General features: G+C 45.8%; 1 protein-coding gene across 1 annotated transcript; it reads left to right on the forward strand.

The window, feature by feature from the left end:
- Positions 1-565: 565 nt before the first annotated feature.
- LOC100381522 (uncharacterized) lies at positions 566-11,527 on the forward strand. Its single transcript, NM_001174352.1, has 16 exons — positions 566-986; positions 7,589-7,651; positions 7,758-7,846; positions 7,971-8,031; positions 8,316-8,394; positions 8,775-8,911; positions 9,009-9,167; positions 9,267-9,343; positions 9,433-9,572; positions 9,687-9,718; positions 9,812-9,886; positions 10,279-10,351; positions 10,438-10,526; positions 10,819-10,863; positions 10,955-11,107; positions 11,208-11,527. Exons 1-16 carry the CDS (start codon positions 597-599, stop codon positions 11,310-11,312), a joined length of 1,767 nt encoding a protein of 588 aa, NP_001167823.1. The 5' UTR covers positions 566-596; the 3' UTR covers positions 11,313-11,527.
- The last annotated feature ends 11,760 nt before the right edge of the window (positions 11,528-23,287 follow it).

Below are 23,287 nucleotides of genomic sequence, written 5' to 3' on the forward strand. Positions count from 1 at the left end.
TAAAAAGTAGCTTCTATTTGTTGGCTGTTTTTAGTTTATTTCGATAAGCTGTTGAACTGATAAGCTGCTATAGAAGTTGTCGGTTTGATAGAACTTCTGTTTAAATTTATTATGAAAAAGCTGAAAATAAGCTGTGCCAAACAGGACATACTAAATACTTATCTTTTTAAGTAAAATCACCATGAACAATTGAGCGAGTAGTCGTGATAGTAAAAATATGTCACTTTCTAAATTCTAAACCATATAGATTTCTTAATCATTCTTCCCATGTAATCCCACGGTATTCTCTTTATAATCAGATTGTCTGAACTCTGAAAAACTTGTCAGAAAAAATGAAACAAACAAACCTTATGTATCATGGGCGCTCAAGCCAGCCGGGACCCTACAAGCGCACGGTACCGTCCACGTGCTAGCGGGTACCACTTTTCGTGATCCAACACCAGGGCTCACGGGACCCGTCCACAGTTCCGCTCAGCGCGGTCGCTTGACATGCAGGCCTCACGTGTCATTCCCCACCGCTCATATCTCCCTCTCCGCCTCGGCCGCTTCCCCTCCCCGCTCCACTCTTCCCCGCGCGCCTGTCCCGTTGGCCGCGAATGGTTCTCGCGCGAGTCCTCCCGCTGCCCGCCCCGTCGTCCGCGCCCCACCGCCGCTTACTCCTGCCGACTCAGGCGGCGCCGGCCCCGGCGCGTGTGCTCACCGTGCGGGCCGTCGCCTGCCGCGCAGCGAACGCCATGGCGGCCGTTGCTCTGGACCCGCCCGCGGTCGCTCCGAGCCCCGCAGAGGTCGCAGCCGTGGGCGTCGGGGAGGAGCTGCCGGAAGGGTACGATCAGATGATGCCGACCGTGGAGCCGTCGCGGAGGCGGCGCGCCGGGCTGCTGCTGCATCCTACTTCGTTGCGGGGCCCGCACGGCATCGGCGACCTCGGGGACGAGGCGCTTGCTTTCCTGCATTGGCTCCGCGACGCCGGCTGCACGCTCTGGCAGGTGAGGTGACTTGCGCCTCGCACATTGCCTCCGCGGTTCACTGATTTTGCTCGCTAATCATGCGTTGCGAATAGAGTTTTATTAAGCGAGCTTAACCACGATTTTGCGGGGCCGTGGAGGCCGGCGCGGGATCCCGTGGGTGCCAACGTGAGCGTCGTGGAGGAGCACCGATGTGGTAGAAGTGTCCGGTGCGTGACGGCTATGTGGGTCCTTGCTTATTGCGTGAGATGCAACTGTTCCTTCATTTGAGAGGAGATGATCAAGATATTGGTGGCTACAAAAAAAGGGGATACCTATTTAGGGACTGCTCGAGAAGAAAAAGTGACTCATCTCCCCCAATATGATACTTTTTGGGAATGAGGGGTGGGATTGGGGGACTTAGAGATGGCAATGGGTACCCGCTACCCGAAACCCGGTGTGTTTTTCTCTATTAGGGTATGAGTTTGAGTCAATTTCTCTACCCATGGGTTTGTTAATGGGTTCAAATGAAAATCCAACAGGTACGTGAGCATGAGTTTGTTCTTCCACTACCCATACCCGCAAACACATGAGTTTTTAAAACCCGCCTTAAAATCATCATTCCTTATAAATATGTCTCATATATTATTAATTGAATATGTTCTAATTAAAATAAACTTCATGTAACAAATTTTAAGCTAAAATTAGTTATCACTTGTTCCTTTTATCCTAGCTTATTAATGTATTGATTGTTATTTATGTGATGAATTATTTTTTATGTTGATGTTAGTGGGTATGGGAAACCCGTTGGGTACCCGAAACCCGCATGGGTATGGGTTTTTTAGCGGGCGTATTTTTTCTTCGCGGGTATGAGTTTGGGCAAGTAATACCCAACGGGTTTTTACCCGTTGCCAAATGCCCTTAGAGCAACTTCAATAGTTATGTAAATTTTAGCTCTCTAAATCATAGACTTAAGAGGTTGCTAAATAGTTTTGGGAGGAAAAAATGTGAGTTCTCCAATAGGTTTTCTAAATATAGGTTGTAGTTTTATTTTTTATCTGTCCACATAAAAAATAGGTCACAAATGTCAACAATCACCTTCATTACCTACGTAATGCAGTCAACATTTTTGTTTAGGGAGTTGCTAAATGGTTGCCAAACATAGAGAGGAAATGGGGTTAGATAAAAAGTTGCTAAATTTAGGAAGCTAATTTAGAGAACTATTGGAGAGGAGTTTTTATGGTAACTACCTAAATTATTGATTTAGAAAGTTTTTTAGAGAACTACTAGAGTTGCTCTTAGGAATTAGGATCATGTGACCCTCTTCTGCGGTGCAGTTGAGGGCCACACCGGCACCTGTAGAGGTGGGGCCGTCTGATCATCCCCTTCACAGGATCATCCCCTTCACAGTGGGCTTTGGAACTAGGTGAATATCCCCCATGGCAAATGGGATGTGCTGGGCCCATGTTGTACATTAGTGTTGCTGTCCATTTTTTTCCTAGTCAGTGTGAAATTTGTATTTTTGTTTTGGGATGGTAGTGCAAGTTGATTGAAAGGTAAGTCTACATTTGTTGAAATGGTGGGAATGAAATCTTTCATGTTTACTCATACCAAGGATTACAACGAGTAAAAAACATGGTTGCTCCATGCGCTACCGATTGCGCTACATACAAAGGAGGACTTTGAACAACAACAATGTGCATTTTAAAACTAGTTTGGAGGCCTTTGTGTGTATTTTGTTTGTGTTTTTGTAACGATTTCCTTGTCCAACAAATTGTCTAATCGAAACAACATGGATTTGGTCCAGAGAGTTGAAACCCTAGCCGACCTCGTGTCTTGGCGGGTGCCTCCCCCTCCCTTCCGTATGCAATCCCTAGCTAGCCTTGTGTGGCCACATGTGATGGCGCAATTGCGGGCTAGCCACTTTGTCATCGAGCATCGGGTTGGCACTCGGGAGCAGTGCCTTTTGGCCCTACGGATGGCCTTGCCCGCACGTATGTCAGCGCACAGTTCCTCCTAGGTACGCTCGCAAGTCTAGAATGTGAGTACCATGTTTATGCGCGATGGTGGCGGACACGCGAACCTTGTCGGCGTCGACGCCGAAGATCACCGCCTCCGGGCGTACGGGAGACCATGCAAACTCGGAACCGGGGAAGCATGGCCTGTAGCTGGGGCACCACTGCTGGTGGCAACGACCATCATGGCATGTTGCTCCAGTGACTATGCTCTCGATCTACTTGAACTGAAGTCTGGGTTGCCGATCGGTGTGGGGAGCCCCGTGCCTGCGATCCGTCTCCTCGAGATGATGGTTTGATGACCCTAAACCCACAGTCCTCACTATCCTCCACCACCTCCCTTTTTATCCTAGAGGGAAGTTTAGAGGGGTGTTATGCTTGTTGGATGGAGGATGGTCTGCTTGATGTCTCTAGTGTGGATCTGTCATCCGATAGCCTCCCCATCCCCTACCTCGGTGCTAGACATTGACTTGCTCAGTATGCTGTCGCGGGACAACCATCTTGTCGTCAGCGACAACTCTGCCGCTCGCTGCCTAAACAACTTCACCAAGCGGGTGCTGAAGAAGGTGGACACGTTGCTAATTCATCAACCTCCGAAGCAGTCGTCGCCTGCTAAGCCGATGCTACCACTTTGGAGCAAACGCCTAGCAACTTAGAGTGTCTGGGTGCTTGCTTCCGAACAAGGTGAAATCCTAGTCATGTAGACCATGGGGCATTCAATCTCAAGTGCATCGGACAAACGAACTACGATGAGCTCTTTGAGGCTGGGCCAAACGTGTCCAACGTTAAAGTACTGCACGCTCTTCCCAGTTGAAAATAGGTCGCACAGGCAGCAGTGGAGACGCTAGGCCGCATCACTGCCCTTATCTTGGTTGACTACCTTTTATGCAATACTGACACTTGAGTCTGTGTGTGCTAGGACGGTCTAGCCTTGTTGTAATCTTGTACAAACTCCTAGGACGCTCGCTAGAATAGAAGCGAGTTGTTTGTATGGTTAAGCTCCTAGGGCGCTCGCTAGAAGCCTAGAAGCGAGTTGTTTGTATGGCAAAACTCGATGTTGGAGGAGTTCACAACCTCACATGTTGTCAGCTGGACTGTGAGTTGCCCTTCACCTCTAATGACCGCTTCTCTGGATGATGGCCCCTCTTGGAGGCCATTTGCACGTGCACCTACGCTCCTCCAACCCCGTTGTTTGACTCAACGGGCAATGGGTTCACCACCATCATCGCCCGAGCAGGGGCATGCACATGTAATGCCACCGTGGGTGGAGTTGGCCACCCTCTTGGGCGTTGATGCATTGACAAAAGATGACGATGGCAATTCACCAGGTGTTGGTCTGACCGAGCCCATGACGAACGTTGACCTGCTTAGTATGCTGTCGCAGGACAACCATCCGGTCATGGTCGCTGGTCGGCGACAGCTCCGCCACCCATCTCCTCAACAACTTCACCAAGCGAGTGCTGAAGTAGGTGGACTCCTCGCTAATTCATCTACCTCCCAAGCGGTCGTCGTCTGCTGAGTTGGTGCTACCACTTCGAAACAAACGCCCAGCGACTCAGAGTCTCTTAGGTGTCTGCTTCCGAACGAGGTGTGTCGGTGTTTTGAACCAGCTCCGACAAGTAAATTTGTTTGTGCGTGTTCCGAGGTCTGGATGATGTGCTCAGTGGGCGCGAAATTTATACTGGTTCGGACAAAACGTCCCTACATCTAGTATTCGTCGGCTCGCGCTACCGGCACATTGTTATTCAATGCTCGTAGTAGGGGTTACAAGTGGGCGGGAGATGGAGGAGACTCCCAAGTCTCCTATGCGTGGAGTGGCCTAAGGACTACGAATATGGTGCTCTCAACCTAGCTAAGCCTTGGGCGTCGTGGCGATGTGCTCCTTGGCTTCGGCCTCCGTAGTCCTCTGGCGTGTGGTCGTCTATCTGTCTTCTGTCGTGCGTCTCTATGTCTGCGTATGCCTCTTCGTTCCGGTTCTCCGCCGACCCTCCCCCTTTTATAGGACAAGGTGGGAGCCGGTTTTCGATAGTTTCTCAAGGAAGGAGCTACTGCGCTATGGTAAACGAGGTGTTCTACCTTGGTAGAATCGTGTTTGTCGGCATGTGCATCGGTCGTCTGGGCTTCTCTGGCCGTGTTGTTTAAGATTGGCTGCTTGGGCGGCAAAGAGCTCTGGCACCATCATTACCGTCTCTACGCCACGCCGACCCCTGGCCTTCGTAGCTTGGGTCTCAGCGTGGCTCGTCGTGTTGCGGGTCCTGTAGACGGCCAGTGCACTCAGGCCTAGTGTTGGTAGGTCATGAATGGGCCGCAGGACTAGGGGCCCGTAGGTCATGAGTGGAAGGAGGAGCGACTCTCCTACTGTGGCTCGTGCTAGGTAGTTAATGCGGTTGGTCACTTATGGCAGGTTAGTCTTGGGTCAGACGCGGAATCCACTCGACTGGCTTCCTCTCGGTTCGCCCGACACCCCCATTTCTGGCTCCGCCTTGCCCGGTCCCGAGCTCGGTGCGGGTGCTTCCGGGGCGGACCATTCCCTCGTCCTCCTGCTCACTTGTGGGCCCTAGGGGCTCGGGGATCTTATCCCCGACGAGGTGAGATCCTAATCATGTAGTGCATATGCTTGACCACGAGGCTTTCAATGTCAAGTGCACTAGTGAAAGTCGCCTAGAGGGGGGGGGGTGAATAGGGCGAATCTGAAATTTACAAACTTAATCACAACTACAAGCCGGGTTAGCGTTAGAAATATAATCGAGTCCGAGAGAGAGGGTGCAAAACAAATCGCAAGAAAGAGTATAACACACGGATTTGTTTTACCGAGGTTCGGTTCTCGCAAACCTACTCCCCGTTGAGGTGGTCACAAAGACCGGGTCTGTTTCAACCCTTTCCCTCTCTCAAACGGTCCCTCGGACCGAGTGAGCTTCTCTTCTCAATCAAACGGGAAACAAACTTCCCCGCAAGGACCACCACACAATTGGTGTCTCTTGCCTCGGTTACAATTGAGTTGATCGCAAGAAAGAATGAGAGAAAGAAGCAATCCAAGCGCAAGAGCTCAAAAGAACACAACAAATCTCTCTCACTTATCACTAAAGCCTTGTGTGGAATTGGGAGAGGATTTGATCACTTGGGTGTGTCTAGAATTGAATGCTAGAGCTCTTGTAAGTAGTTGGAAGGTGGAAAACTTGGATGACTTGAATGTGGGGTGGTTGGGGGTATTTATAACCCCAACCACCAAGCTAGCCGTTTGGTGAAGGCTGCAGTCGACGGGCGCACCGGACAGTCCGGTGCGCCACCGGACACTGTCTGGTGCGCCAGCCACGTCACCTGGCCGTTGGGTTCCGACCGTTGGAGCTCTGTCTTGTGGGCCCGCCCGGCTGTCCGGTGGCGCACCGGACAAGTCCTGTAGACTGTCCGGTGTGCCACCCGCGCGTGCTCTGTCCTCTGCGCGCGCAGGCGCGCATTTAATGTGTTGCAGTCGACCGTTGCGCGCGAAGTAGCCGTTGCTCCGCTGGCTCACCGGACAGTCCGGTGTGCACCGGACATGCCCGGTGAATTTTAGCGGAGCGGAAATCCGAAGCTGGCGAGTTCAGGGTCGCTCTCCCTTGGGGCACCGGACAGTCCGGTGAATTATAGCGAAACGCCTCTGAGAATTCCCGAAGGTGAAGTGTTCGGCTTGGAGTCCCCTGGTGCACCGGACACTGTCCGGTGGTGCACTGTCCGGTGGCACACCGGACAGTCCGGTGCGCCAGACTAGGGCACACTTCGGTTATCCTTTGCTCTCTTTGTTGAACCCTTTTCTTGGTCTTTTTATTGGCTTAGTGTGAACCTTTGGCACCTGTATAACTTATAGACTAGAGCAAACTAGTTAGTCCAATTATTTGTGTTGAGCAATTCAACCACCAAAATCATTTAGGAATTAGGTGTAAGCCTAATTCCCTTTCAACTAGGACAAAAGGCCTATGATGAGCTCTTTGAGGTTGTGCCAAACGTGTCCAACGAAGTACTGCATGTGCTCTTCCCGGTCGAAAATGGGTCGCGCAGGCAGCAGCGGGGACACAGACACTAGGCCGCTTCTTAGGCCACATCACTACCCTTATCTTGGTTGCCTATCTTTTATGCAATACCGACACTTGGGTCTGTGTGTGCTAGGACGGTCTAGCCTTGTTGTAATCCTGTAAAACTCATAGGGCGCTCGCTAGAAGCGTGTTGTTTGTATGGTTAAACTCTTCTACCTTAATTACAATGATGCACAAATCTTTTGCATATTCGAGAAAAATGTTTCGTTGTAGATTGTCTCTCTTAGGGGTCGGGGGTTGTCTTGTAACCTGTTGATGCGTGTTTGCCGTCGAGGCAAACTCTATGCTCTGTTTTTTTTCCTTTACTTCAGTGCAAGCCACATTGTAATGATAAGAGGTTTATTTTGAGATCCTTTAGTCCTTTACTGCCAAGAGTGTTGATGACGCACAGTTTAGGTCCATGTAGAAGAATACTAGAATTGATGCTTTAGGATATAGTTGAGTTGGACCATTGATATTTATTTTGTTGCTTCACCCCCACCAACAGTCCTAGTTATTATGCATGATGAACTGAGTCGTGTTTCTGGAAGTTAATTGTTTGTTCGGTCCATATTTGCAGGTTCTACCACTTGTTCCTCCAGGTAGGACGGCTGGGGAGGATGGGTCTCCTTATTCTGGACAGGTAATGCTGCATGCAAATTGAATTGACTTCCTTTGTTTTGGAATTAATTTTGTGCGTAGTTAGGATTGACTATTTTTATGGAACTTGTATTGGTTTGCATTTGCAGGATGCCAACTGTGGCAATACCCTTTTGCTATCCCTTGAGGAGCTTGTAAAAGATGGTCTACTGATGTCAGATGAACTTCCTGATCCTGTGTGAGTTTAGTTTTTTTTCTTGATCACTTTTATGTTCATTTATAACTTATAAGTATGTTCCTCTCTCCTTGGGTTGGGTATGGATGACGGAGTTTGTCTTTTAAGCTTTTTTTATTAATTACAGGGATACAGAGTATGTTGAATTTGACACTGTTGCAAATCTGAAAGAACCACTTATTGCAAAGGTTAGTCATTGATCTTTCCTTTTTTAGTCGTTTTGTATGAGCTTAGTATTTCTTAAGCGCTACGGTATGTGGAATATATGCATGCTTCTAGTTACTTATGATTGACAACTGTTCTCCGTTCATGTAACCCTCATTTGTTTGTTTTTTGCTAAAATTGGTACAAAACTGAGCATAGGTCCAGCTTATTTTTTAATAAGATTATTAGTACAAATTACTTAGTGAAATGAATCCTCTGCTTGATGATTGGCTTCATTAAAAATCATAGCTAATTCTTTATCTTCTAGGCAGCAGAGAGGCTCCTACTAAGCCATGGAGAGCTCAGAACACAATATGACTGCTTCAAAAAAAATCCAAATATATCAGGCAAGTTTTTTTTATAGATCAACTTTCAAACCATGTTTATGAGCCTTTCGTATTGTCCCCTTATTGTGAACAGCATAAATACACAGTGTCAACATAAGGTAATTTTGAATGATAAAATAGTCCATTCAATTGGTTTCACAAAAATAAGGGTATATAAGAAAAATCAATGTTGTTATAAGTACTAAATTGCATCTTGGAGAAAATTGCTGTACTGATATCTAGCTGGATATCAAAGAAGAGTACTAATTAACTATCAATTATGTAACAGCCTCGAGTCATGGGACATATTTTACAAATGCATTCCTTTTCCTCTCAAAAGGGAAAGAGCAAAAACCCAATTTATATACAGTATAGTGGCTTAGTGTCTCTTTTACCTTCAGGTTGGCTTGAAGATGCAGCTCTTTTTGCTGCTATTGACAAAAGCATCAATGCATTCTCTTGGTACGAGTGGCCTGAACCTCTGAAAAATCGCCATCTTGGAGCCTTGGAAGATATATATGAAAAACAGAAGGATTTTGTAAGCATTTGAAACTATAGTACCTGCTTATTAATGACTTATTTAAAAGTTTAAAGTAAAAGTGTCAGTAGATTAAGTAGCTCCATGTGCTATGCAGATAGAGACATTTATGGCTCAGCAGTTCTTATTTCAAAGGCAATGGCAGCGGATTCGTAAATATGCACAAAAGCTGGGTATCAGCATCATGGGTGACATGCCTATATATGTTGGCTACCATAGCGCAGATGTTTGGGCGAACAGGAAATCATTTTTGCTGGTATGCCTCAATTATTTTCTCAAAGCAATCTTACTTTTATTGTTTGGGAACTTGTAATAATTGTGTTATGGTTCTTTACTGTGCTCTCTGGTTGTAAAGGACAAAAACGGTTTCCCCACTTTCGTTAGTGGCGTTCCACCTGATGCATTTAGTGAAACGGGTCAACTATGGAACAGGTATCAATATTTTTGTCGTCCATATTCGGTGTATTTATTATCCTGTACCACAGCCACAGGGCATCTCATTATCGCTTACAATTTTGCAGTCCATTGTACGACTGGAAAGCTATGGAAGCAGATTGTTTTTCATGGTGGATAAAGAGGATTAAACGTGCCCTTGATTTGTATGATGAATTCCGTATTGACCATTTCCGGGGGCTTGCGGGTTTTTGGGCAGTCCCTTCTGGTAAGCAGAATACATGGGGGCACTGCATCCCCGCATATATTTGTACTGTAAATGAATCTGTTTTGTGTGAACATGGATTTCCTTTTGCTAACTTAGTACTTTTGCATAGTGTAGATGCAAAAGTAGCACTGGTTGGAAGCTGGAGGGTGAGCATTGAATTGAAGAACATGGTATTACATTTTTCTTTTTCAGCAAAATCTTCCATGCTAATATGTTTCCCCTGTTTTCTTTGGCAGTAGGCTGGACCAAGGAATAGCTTTTTTGACACGCTCTTCAAAGCTGTTGGTAGAATAGATATAATAGCAGAAGATCTGGTATGCATCCAACCATCCAAGTCCTTTCATTTAATCTAACTAGAGAGTAGAGAAGAGTATCAGATGCTAGGTCTTTTGGTGGGACTTTTCTCTTGGACATGCCGGAGAGCTGTATTAAGGGAAAAATAATTCCATCTCCGAAAAATAATATGGGTATAGAAAATAAAAAAGACTTTCTCATGATTTGTAACATCCTCAGCTAAAGTAAATCTTCAAGATTTTACACATTTTCTACTGAATAATTTTACTAATACATAGATACATGGAATTAGCTGTGTGATTTGAACAGGGAGTTTCTAGCAAATGTCTTGATGCTAAGTTGATTGAATTGCCAGATAGAACATTATTTTTTTTTGCTGATGTCTATATTGTCGCATGATTGCTACTTATAGGGGGTAATTACTGAAGATGTCGTTCAGCTAAGGAAATCCATTGGGGCCCCTGGGATGGCAGTTCTCCAGTTTGGTAATATTGTAGGGCAGTACTGCGGGTATACTTTGCTTTTTGCTAAAATTTTTGTTTCTCTAATTCTAATTGTATATGTGGAACAGCTTTCGGAGGTGGTTCTGACAACCCTCATTTGCCACACAACCATGAAATGGATCAAGTTGTGTACACTGGAACACATGATAACGATACAGTTAGTTTCGAACTTTTTCGTCAACTGTTTTTCTTATTAAAAGATCTGTAGGACTACTAAGGGGGTGTCTGGTTTCTAGGGACTAATGTTTAGTCCCTAGATTTTATTCCATTTTAGTTCCAAAATTACCAAATATAGAAACTAAAACTTTATTTTAGTTTCTATATTTAGCGATTTATACACTAAAAAGGAATAAAATGAAGGGACTAAACATTAGTCCCTAGAAACCAAACACCCCCTAATTAAGCTATTAGATGTGGAATATTTACACAGTTAATGATTTCTTTAACAGGTTCTTGGCTGGTGGCAAAATTTACCAGAGGAAGAAAAGAAAATTGTCAGTATCTCCTCCAGTTTGTCTTGAATCAGAACATTGACCACACTGTTCTTCATAGTCTTATCTCACTCTTTAATTGATTCCATTTCAGGTGATCAAGTATCTACCAGAAGCCGAGAATATTGACATAACATGGACACTGATTACGGCTGCCCTCTCTTCCGTCGCGAGGACTTCCGTGGTAACCATGCAGGACATTCTTGGCCTTGACAGTTCTGCTAGAATGAATACTCCAGCTACCCAGGTTGTCCGCTCGACCGTTTCTGACATTCTACTTGTATATACCACGTATTTCATGAAACATCAGTGTCGTGAAATCTTATTATTTTCTACTTTCCCTACAGAAAGGAAACTGGAGGTGGAGGATACCGAGCTCTGTTGGCTTCGACAGCCTCAGCCCTGAAGCAGCAAAGCTGAAGGAGCTGCTTGCGCTGTACAATCGACAGTGAAGTCCGCTATTGCCATCGAAGTTCCTTCAATAAAATAGGCAACAAAATGTGAGCGGTTTGGTTGCCAAGTTCTATGGTACGCGGCCCCGCACAGAGGTTGTGTTCTGGTTGGCTGGAAACTTGCGTGCACTGCAAGTTAAGACTTGAACATGAAGCACTATTGTATGTGTGTGTATTCTCATTTTTTTATTAACCATTTTTTTGGTCGGGTCTATACAAGTGTTTTCCCCCCATTGCTTTGCAGCAAAGCATTACCAATTTGGATCCGTTTCTTTCAGGTGACTTAGATTTACTAGTGTAGTGTAATGTAACTCGAATTCCTTTAGGCCGCGTTCGTTTTGGCCGGTTTGGCCTATTCCGGGCTTGGTTCCAGACTGAAAGAAATGACCCGGTTTGGAATCGGACCGTGTCTTCGAGAGGTGTTCGTTAAGATCTGAATCAAAAATGAGAGCGGTCTGGTTTAGATTTTTTTTCTCCCACCACGGTCTGGAAGTAAACATGGTATACTGCCCTTCGGATCCGATCCGCAGCTCTGGCGGAGGCGAAGAGGCGACTACGCCTTATGACGGTGTGCTGCGGTCTTCTCTCTGGTAAGGCCTCACCGATGCTTTCCTTCCCAAACCGTCTGTCCCTCGACAATGCTTTCCTTCCCTAAATGCACTGTCGCCGTGTCGCTTCTCGTCGGCACCGTCGCTGCTACTGTGACCATGCACTGCGCGCCGACCACTTCTTCTGTGTGCGCGCCCGCCAACCGCAGCATTGTCGCGTCAGGAAAGTTGAGTGTCACACCAGCATCCTGCAGCGCCAATGTGGCGGCATCGTAGGCCGCGACAGACATCTTGGTCGTCCCTCGGCAATGCTTTCCTTCCCTAAACGCATTGTCGCCGTGTCACTTCTCGTCGGCACTGTCGTCGCTACTGTGACCATGCACTGCGCGCCGACCACTTCTTCTGTGTGCGCGCCCGCCAACCGCACTATTGTCGCGTCAGTAAAGTTGAGTGTCACACCAGCATCCTGCAGCGCCAATGTGGCGGCATCGTAGGCCGCGGCAGACATCTTGATCGTCGAGTACGTGCCGAGGCAGATCCTGCTGGGCTCCCGCAGCTCGCCGCCAGATCTCCGACGCCACTAATGTATGGAGAGAAGAGAGGGTAAACTGTTGGGCTTGCTGTCAAACAGGGGTTGCAAGTGTCTTTATTCCAGGCTGAAACGAACGAGCTATTCTGCAGTTTTGTATTGATTCCAGACTTGGATTCATCACTGTCCAAGTTTCAGTGAACCAACCGGATGCACTATATCCGGACCAAGATCAGAAACGTGGGTGATTTTAATCCTACACAAACGAACGCGACCTTAGGTTGCTCGCGTACTCGCCGGCAGCGTTCGACGAGCAGTGGGTACCGGCTTTCTGGCGAGGCACGGCCGGACGCCCCGAACTGCCGAGAAATCAGAGAGCTGGCTGGACAGCACGTCCCGATGCACGTTGAAAGGGAATTAGGCTTACACCTATTTCCTAAATGATTTTGGTGGTTGAATTGTCCAACACAAATAATTGGACTAACTAGTTTGCTCTAGTGTACAAGTTATACAGGTACCAAAGGTTCACACTTAGCCAATAAAAAGACCAAGTATGAGGTTCAACAAAGAGAGCAAGGGATAACCGAAGGCACCTCTGGTCTGGCGCACCGGACTGTCCGGTGTGCCACCGGACAGTGTCCGGTGCACCAGGGGACTTCACGCTGAACTCCTCACCTTCGGGAAAATCCAGAGGCGCTCCGCTATAATTCACCGGACTGTCCGGTGTACACCGGACAGTGTCCGGTGCCCCAAGGAAGAGCGGCTCTGGAACTCGCCAGCCTCGGGAAATTGCTCCGCTATAATTCACCGGACATGTCCGGTGTACACCGGACTGTCCGGTGAACCAGCAGAGCAACGGCTACTTCGCGCCAACGGTCACCTGCAGGCGCATTCAATGCGCGCCAGAAGCGCGCAGAAGTCAGGCACGCGCGGGACGGTGCACTGGACAATCTACAGTACTTGTCTGGTGTACACCGGACAGCCAGGCGGGCCCAGAAGTCAGAAGCTCCAACGGTCGAATCTCAACGGCCTGGTGACGTGGCTGGAACACCGGACATGTCCGGTGTGCACCGGACTGTCCGGTGCACCATTCGACAGTCAGCCACCACCAAACGACTAGTTTGGTGGTTGGGGCTATAAATACCCCCAACCACCCCACATTCAAGTCATCCAAGTTTTCCCACTTCAACTACTTACAAGAGCTCTAGCATTCAATTCTAGACACACCCAAGTGATCAAATCCTCTCCAAACTCCACACAACGCCCTAGTGATTAGTGAGAGAGATTTGCTTGTGTTCTTTCGAGCTCTTGCGCTTGGATTGCTTTCTTCTTTCTTTGATTCTTTATTGCGATCAAACTCACTTGTAATTGAGGCAAGAGACACCAATCTTGTGGTGGTCCTTGTGGGAACTTTGTGTTCCAAGCATTTGAGAAGAGAAAGCTCACTCGGTCCGAGGGACCGTTTGAGAGAGGGAAAGGGTTGAAAGAGACCCGGTCTTTGTGACCACCTCAACGGGGAGTAGGTTTGCAAGAACCGAACCTCGGTAAAACAAATCCACGTGTCTCACTCCTTATTCGCTTACGATTTGTTTTGCACCCTCTCTCGCGGACTCGATTATATTTCTAACGCTAACCCGGCTTGTAGTTGTGATTTTTTCTCGAACACGCAGGAGAACTGCGCGTCATTATATTAAGAGGAAAAAGGTCCCAAGTGGACTAAGAAAACAAAGTGCCCGAGAAGGCAGCAAACGAGAAGAGGGGGACAAAAAGAAAAAAAGAAAGAAACCAAAATAAAAGAAAGAAAAACTAGAAACTAGAAACAAGGGGGGGGGCAACCCCCACCACCCCACTTAAATTAAGGCCACAATTGTCTAATATCTTTTGCTCCTGCCATTCCCCAAAGCTTAACCTCCTCATGAATCTCTTGCAACATGCTGCGGATACTCGGGGATACCCCATCAAACACACAAGCATTCCTTTGTTTCCACAACCTCCAAGACACCAAGATAACTAGGGAATTAAACCCCTTTCTTTTACTATTTGGCACTTTCTGCTCAGCCTTCCTCCACCATTCTTGGAAAACCACATCTGTTATTTCTGGAGCCAAAGGCAGCAATCCCACCTTGTTCAAAGTCTGGGCCCAAATGTCTCTAGCAAAAACGCAAGCCACCAAAATGTGTTGTGCTGTTTCCTCTTGCTGATCACAAAGAAGACATTTGTCAGGATGGTTCAAACCCCTACGAGCCAGTCTATCTGCGGTCCAACATTTGTTAAGGGATGCAAGCCAAATAAAGAATTTGCTTGTAGTTGTGATTATTTTTGAGAATTTCAGTTTCGCCCTATTCACCCCCCCTCTAGGCGACTTTCAATTGGTATCAGAGCCCGGTGCTTCATTAGAGCCTAACCGCTCGAAGTGATGTCGGGAGAGCTCGCCAAGAAGGAGATGGAGACCGGCGACAAGCCCGCTACAAGCCACGGGAAGGCTTCATCGGAAGAGTCCCGCAACAAGGAAAAGAGGAAGGAGAAGAAGAAGGAAAAGAAGACTTCCTCTCACAAGTCGCATCGGAGTGGCGACAAAATAAAGAAGATGAGGAAGGTGGTCTACTACGAGACCGACACTTCATCACCTTCTACCTCCGGCTCCGACGCGCCCTCCATAACTTCTAAGCGTCATGAGCGCAAGAAGTTTAGTAAGATCCCCTTACATTATCCTCGTACCTCTAGACATACTCCATTACTTTCCGTTCCATTAGGCAAACCGCCAACCTTTGACGGTGAAGATTATGCTAGGTGGAGTGATTTAATGAAATTTCATCTAACCTCACTCCACAAAAGTATATGGAATGTTGCTGAGTTTGGAGCACAGGTACCTTCTGTAGGGGATGAGGATTATGATGAGGACGAGGTGGCCCAAATCGAGCACTTCAACTCCCAAGCCACAACAATACTCCTCGCCTCTCTAAGTAGGGAGGAGTACAACAAGGTGCAAGGACTAAAAAGCGCCAAGGAAGTTTGGGACGTGCTCAAGACGGCGCACGAGGGTGATGAACTCACCAAGATCACCAAGCGGGAAACGATCGAGGGGGAGCTCGGTCGCTTCCGTCTTCGCCAAGGGGAGGAGCCACAAGATATGTACAACTGGCTCAAAACCTTGGTGAATCAAGTGCGCAACCTCGGGAGCAAGAAATGGGATGACCACGAGGTGGTTAAGGTTATTTTAAGATCACTTATATTCCTTAACCCTACTCAAGTATAATTAATTCGTGGCAATCCAAGATATACACTAATGACTCCCGAGGAAGTAATCGGGAATTTTGTGAGCTTTGAATTTATGATTAAGGGCTCACGAAAGATCAACGAGCTTGACGGCCCCTCCACGTCCGAAGCACAACCGGTCGCATTTAAGGCGACGGAGGAGAAGAAGGAGGAGTCTACACCAAGTAGACAACCAATCGACGCCTCCAAGCTCGATAATGAGAAAATGGCGCTCGTCATCAAGAGCTTCCGCCAAATCCTCAAACAAAGGAGGGGGAAGGACTACAAACCCCGCTCCAAGAAAGTGTGTTACAAATGTGGTAAGCCCGGTCATTTTATTGCATAATGTCCTATATCTAGTGACAAGTGACATGGGCGACGACAAGAAGGGGAGAAGAAAGGATACTACAAAAAGAAGGGCGGTGATGCCCATGTTTGTCGGGAATGGGACTCCGACGAAAGCTCTAGCGACTCCTCCTCCGACGAGGACGCCGCCAACATCGCCGTCACCAAGGACCTTCTCTTCCCCAACGTCGGCCACAAGTGCCTCATGGCAAAAGACGGCAAAAAGAAAAAGGTTAAATCTAAATCCTCCACTAGATATGAGTCTTCTAGTGATGAAAATGCTAGTGATGAGGAAGATAACTTACGCACTCTTTTTGCCAACCTAAACATGTAACAAAAAGAAAAGTTAAATGAATTAATTAGTGCCATCCATGAGAAGGATGACCTCTTGGACACCCAATAGGACTTTCTAATCAAGGAAAACAAAAAACATGTTAAGGTTAAAAATGCTTATGCTCTAGAAGTTGAAAAATGTGAAAAATTGTCTAGTGAGCTAAGCACTTGCCATGAGACTATAGACAACCTTAGAAATGAGAATTCTAATTTGTTAGCTAAGGTTGATTCTATTGCTTGTAATGTTTCAATTCCCAATCTTAGGAATGGTAATGATGATTTACTTGCTAAGATTGAAGAATTGAACTTATCTCTTGTTAGCCTTAGGATTGAAAATGAAAAATTGCTTGCTAAGGCTAAAGAATTAGATGTTTGCAATGCTACAATTTCCGACCTTAGAACTAAAAATGATATATTGCATGCTAAGGTTATAGAGTTAAAATCTTGCAAACCCTCTACATCTACCATTGAACATACTTCTATTTGCACTAGATGTAGAGATATTGATGTTAATGCTATACATGATCACATGGCTTTAATTAAACAACAAAATGATCATATAGCAAAACTAGATGCTTAAATTGCCGAGCATAACTTAGAAAACGAAAAATTTAAATTTGCTAGAAGTATGCTCTATAGTGGGAGACGCCCTGGCATCAAGGATGGCATTGGCTTCCAACAGGGAGGCAATGTCAAACTTAGTGCCCCTCCTAAGAAATTGTCCAACTTTGTTAAGGGCAAGGCTCCCATGCCTCAGGATAACGAAGGTTTCATTTTATACCCTGCCGGTTATCCCGAGGACAAATTTAGGAGAATTCATTCTAGGAAGTCTCACTCTGGCTCTAACCATGCTTTTATGTATAAGGGTGAGACATCTAGCTCTAGGCAACCAACCCGTGCTAAGTTGCCTAAAAAGAAAACTCCTAGTGCATCAAATGAACATAACTTTTCATTTAAAACTTTTGATGCATCTTATGTTTTAACTAACAAATCCGGCAAAGTAGTTGCCAAATATGTTGGGGGCAAGCACAAGGGGTCAAAGACTTGTGTTTGGGTACCCAAAGTTCTTGTTTCTAATGCCAAAGGACCCAAAACCATTTGGGTACCTAAAGTCAAGAACTAAATATGTTTTGTAGGTTTATGCATCCGGGGGCTCAAGCTGGGTAATCGACAGCGGGTGCACAAACCACATGACAGGGGAGAAAAAGATGTTCTCCTCCTATGAGAAAAACCAGGATCCCCAACGAGCTATCACATTCGGGGATGGAAACCAAGGTTTGGTCAAAGGTTTGGGTAAAATAGCTATATCCCCTGACCATTCCATTTCCAATGTTTTTTTTGTTGATTCATTAGATTACAATTTGCTTTCCGTTTCTCAATTATGCAAAATGGGTTACAACTGTCTATTTACTGATGTAGGTGTCACTGTCTTTAGAAGAAGTGATGATTCAATAGCATTTAAAGGAGTGTTAGAGGGTCAACTATACTTAGTGAATTTTGATAGAGCTGAACTCGACACTTGCTTAATTGCTAAGACTAACATGGGCTGGCTCTGGCATCGCCGACTAGCACATGTTGGGATGAAGAATCTTCATAAGCTTCTAAAGGGAGAGCACATTTTAGGATTAACCAATGTTCATTTTGAGAAAGACAGGATATGTAGCGCATGCCAAGCAGGAAAGCAAGTTGGTGCCCATCATCCACACAAAAACATCATGACGACCGACAGGCCACTGGAGCTCCTACACATGGACCTATTCGGCCCGATCGCTTACATAAGCATCGGCGGGAGTAAGTACTGTCTAGTTATTGTGGATGATTATTCTCGCTTCACTTGGGTATTCTTTTTTCAGGAAAAATCCCATACCCAAAAAACCTTAAAGGGATTCTTGAGACGAGCTCAAAACGAGTTCGGCTTAAGGATCAAGAAAATTAGAAGCGATAACGGGACAGAGTTCAAGAACTCTCAAATCGAAGGCTTCCTTGAGGAGGACGACATCAAGCATGAGTTCTCTTCTTCCTACACCCCTCAACAAAATGGTGTAGTGGAGAGGAAGAATCGAACTCTATTGGACATGGCAAGAACCATGCTTGATGAGTACAAGACATCGGATCGGTTTTGGGCCGAGGCAGTCAACACCGCATGCTACGCCATCAACCGGTTATATCTACACCGAATCCTCAAGAAGACATCATATGAACTCCTTACCGGTAAAAAGCCCAACATTTCATATTTTAGAGTCTTTGGTAGCAAATGCTTTATTCTTGTTAAAAGAGGAAGAAAATCTAAATTTGCTCCTAAGACTGTAGAAGGCTTTCTACTAGGATATGATTCAAACACAAGGGCATATAGAGTCTTTAACAAGTCCTCTGGACAAGTTGAAGTTTCTTGTGACGTTGTGTTTGATGAGACTAACGGCTCTCAAGTAGAGCAAGTTGATCTTGATGAGATAGGTATTGAAGAGGCTTCGTGCATCGCGCTAAGGAACATGTCCATTGGGGATGTGTGTCCTAAGGAATCCGAAGAGCCTCCAAATGCACAAGATCAACCATCCTCCTCCACGCAAGCATCCCCACCAACTCAAAATGAGGATGAGGCTCAAGTTGATAAAGGAGAAGATCAATCAAATGAGCCACCTCAAGATGACGGCAATGATCAAGGGGGAGATGCAAATGATGAAGACAAGGAGGATGAAGAACAAAGACCGCCACACCCAAGAGTCCACCAAGCAATCCAACGAGATCACCCCGTCGACACCATCCTCGGCGACATTCATAAGGGGGTAACTACTAGATCTCGTGTTGCACATTTTTGTGAGCATTACTCTTTTGTTTCCTTTATTGAGCCACACAGGGTAGAGGAAGCACTTCAAGATTCGGATTGGGTGGTGGCGATGCAAGAGGAGCTCAACAACTTCACTAGGAATGAGGTATGGCATTTAGTTCCACGTCCTAATCAAAATGTTGTAGGAACCAAATGGGTCTTCCGCAACAAGCAAGATGAGCATGGTGTGGTGACAAGGAACAAAGCTCGACTTGTGGCCAAGGGATACTCCCAAGTCGAAGGTTTGGATTTCGGTGAAACCTATGCACCCTTAGCTAGGCTCGAGTCAATTCGAATATTATTAGCCTATGCTACTTACCATGGCTTCAAGCTTTACCAAATGGACGTGAAGAGTGCCTTCCTCAATGGACCAATCAAGGAAGAGGTCTATGTTGAGCAACCTCCTGGCTTTGAAGACAGTGAGTATCCTAACCATGTCTATAAGCTCTCTAAGGCACTTTATGGGCTCAAGCAAGCCCCAAGAGCATGGTATGAATGCCTTAGAGATTTTCTTATTGCAAATGGATTCAAAGTCGGAAAGGTCGATTCTACACTCTTCACCAAAACTCTTGAAAAAGACTTGTTTGTATGCCAAATTTATGTTGATGATATTATATTTGGGTCTACTAACGAGTCTACATGTGAAGAATTTAGTAGGATCATGACACAAAAGTTCGAGATGTCTATGATGGGGGAGTTGAAATATTTCTTAGGATTTCAAGTGAAGCAACTCCAGGAGGGCACCTTCCTAAGCCAAACGAAGTATACTCAAGATATTCTAAGCAAGTTTGGAATGAAGGATGCCAAACCCATCAAGACACCCATGGGAACCAATGGGCATCTCAACCTCGACGAAGGAGGTAAATCCGTCGATCAAAAGGTATACCGGTCGATGATAAGTTCTTTGCTATATCTATGTGCATCTCGACCGGATATTATGCTTTCCGTATGCATGTGTGCAAGATTCCAAGCCGACCCTAAGGAAGCTCACCTTACGGTCGTTAAACGAATCTTGAGATATTTAGTTTATACTCCTAAGTTTGGGCTTTGGTATCCTAGGGGATCCACATTTGATTTAATTGGTTATTCAGATGCCGATTGGGCGGGGTGTAAAATCAATAGAAAGAGCACATCGGGGACTTGCCAGTTCTTGGGAAGATCCTTGGTGTCTTGGGCTTCAAAGAAGCAAAATTCTGTAGCTCTTTCTACCGCCGAAGCTGAGTATATTGCCGCATGCCATTGTTGCGCGCAACTACTTTGGATGAGGCAAACCCTTAGGGACTATGGTTACAAATTAACCAAAGTTCCTCTTCTATGTGATAATGAGAGTGCAATCCGCATGGCGGATAATCCCATTGAGCATAGCCGCACTAAACACATAGCCATTCGGTATCACTTTTTAAGGGATCACCAACAAAAGGGAGATATCGAGATTTCTTATATTAATACTAAAGATCAATTAGTCGATATCTTTACCAAGCCACTTGATGAACAAACTTTTAACAAACTTAGGCATGAGCTAAATATTCTTGATTCTAGGAACTTCTTTTGTTGATTTGCACACATAGCTCATTTATATACCTTTGATCATATCTCTTTCATATGCTATGACTAATGTGTTTTCAAGTTTATTTCCAACCAAGTCATAGGTCTATCGAAAGGGAATTGGAGTCTTCGGCGAAGACAAAGGCTTCCACTCCGTAACTCATCCTTTGCCGTCACTCCAAGCAACTCTCCATCTTTGGAGGAGAGATCACTCTTCTACTTTGGTATATTCTTCACTCATTTATTTATGACCAAAGGGGGAGAGAGTAATTCAAAGGGCTCTAATGACTCCGTTTTTGGCGATTCATGCCAAAGGGGGAGAGAGTAATAGCCCAAAGCAAAAGGACCGCACCACCACCTAATTTTAAAAAAGAGTTTTTCAATTGGTATGATTCTCAATTGATAAATTTCAAATTGGTATCTTATTATGTTCAAAAGGGGGAGAAAAGTAGTATTTCAAAATTGATATATCAAAACCCTCTTGAACACTAAGAGGAGAATTTCATTTAGGGGGAGTTTTGTTTAGTCAAAGGAAAAGCATTTGAAACAGGGGGAGAAAATTTCAAATTTTGAAAATGCTTTGCAAAAATCTTATTCATTTACCTTTGACCATTTGCAAAAGAACTTTGAAGAGGATTTACAAAAGAATTTGCAAAAACAAAACATGTGGTGCAAGCGTGGTCCAAAACGTTAAAAACAAAGAAACAATCCATGCATATCTTATAAGTATTTATATTGGCTCAATTCCAAGCAACCCTTGCACTTACATTATGCAAACTAGTTCAATTATGCACTTCTATATTTGCTTTGGTTTGTGTTGGCATCAATCACCAAAAAGGGGGAGATTGAAAGGGAATTAGGCTTACACCTATTTCCTAAATGATTTTGGTGGTTGAATTGCCCAACACAAATAATTGGACTAACTAGTTTGCTCCAGTGTACAAGTTATACAGGTACCAAAGGTTCACACTTAGCCAATAAAAAGACCAAGTATGGGGTTCAACAAAGAGAGCAAGGGATAACCGAAGGCACCTCTGGTCTGGCGCACCGGACTGTCTGGTGTGCCACCGGACAGTGTCCGGTGCACCAGGGGACTTCACGCTGAACTCCTCACCTTCGGGAAAATCCAGAGGCGCTCCGCTATAATTCACCGTACTGTCCGGTGCCCCAAGGAAGAGCGGCTCTGGAACTCGCCAGCCTCGGGAAATTGCTCCGCTATAATTCACCGGACATGTCCGGTGTACACCGGACTGTCCGGTGAACCAGTAGAGCAACGACTAATTCACGCCAACGGTCACCTGCAGGCGCATTCAATGCGCACCAGAAGCGCGCAGAAGTCAGGCACGCGCGGGACGGTGCACCGGACAATCTACAGTACTTGTCCGGTGTACACCGGACAGCCAGGCGGGCCCAGAAGTCAGAAGCTCCAACGGTCGAATCCCAACGGCCTGGTGACGTGGCTGGAGCACCGGACATGTCCGGTGTGCACCGTACTGTTCGGTGCACCATTCGACAGTCAACCACCACCAAACGGCTAGTTTGGTGGTTGGAGCTATAAATACCCCCAACCACCCCACATTCAAGTCATCCAAGTTTTCCCACTTCAACTACTTACAAGAGCTCTAGCATTCAATTCTAGACACACCCAAGTGATCAAATCCTCTCCAAACTCCACACAACGCCCTAGTGATTAGTGAGAGAGATTTGCTTGTGTTCTTTCGAGCTCTTGCGCTTGGATTGCTTTCTTCTTTCTTTGATTCTTTATTGCGATCAAACTCACTTGTAATTGAGGCAAGAGACACCAATCTTGTGGTGGTCCTTGTGGGAACTTTGTGTTCCAAGCATTTGAGAAGAGAAAGCTCACTCGGTCCGAGGGACCGTTTGAGAGAGGGAAAGGGTTGAAAGAGACCCGGTCTTTATGACCACCTCAACGGGGAGTAGGTTTGCAAGAACCGAACCTCGGTAAAACAAATCCACGTGTCTCACTCCTTATTCGCTTACGATTTGTTTTGCACCCTCTCTCGTGGACTCGATTATATTTCTAACGCTAACCCGGCTTGTAGTTGTGATTATTTTTGAGAATTTCAGTTTCGCCCTATTCACCCCCCCTCTAGGCGACTTTCACACGTGACCAGGTTGCTGAGGCTTTTTTCTCTCTCTAGTAAGAGTGTGAGAGCTGCACATCATTATATTAGGAAAATAGATCACAGTACTGCACCCAAACTAGGTAAACAACACACGAAATAAAAACTAGACTTTTTATCGAAAGCGTAGAGGAAGATCTTGCTCTATCAAAAACAAACATTCAACAAACATTGAATTATGGCCAAGGATGGTCTTGTTCTATCAAAAACAGGCATGTTGCGATGGAGTCATAAGCACTAGACCCCTAAAATAATGATACTATAAATATCCTTTTTTACTCGTGTGTGCACGTTTCTATGCACCTTGCCCCACCATACAACAAAGGATATTTCATCTATATTAGGAGCGAGATGACCATTCGAAAAGGATACCGGAACTGTCTGAGACTTGAGGGAGAGAGTCGCTGCTCTCGTTCAGTCGCCACACCCACGCGGGGCTCCACGCAGAGGCG

The sequence above is a fragment of the Zea mays genome, chromosome 7, assembly GCF_902167145.1.
Source record: "Zea mays cultivar B73 chromosome 7, Zm-B73-REFERENCE-NAM-5.0, whole genome shotgun sequence".
In the NCBI taxonomy this organism is placed as follows: domain Eukaryota; kingdom Viridiplantae; phylum Streptophyta; class Magnoliopsida; order Poales; family Poaceae; genus Zea; species Zea mays.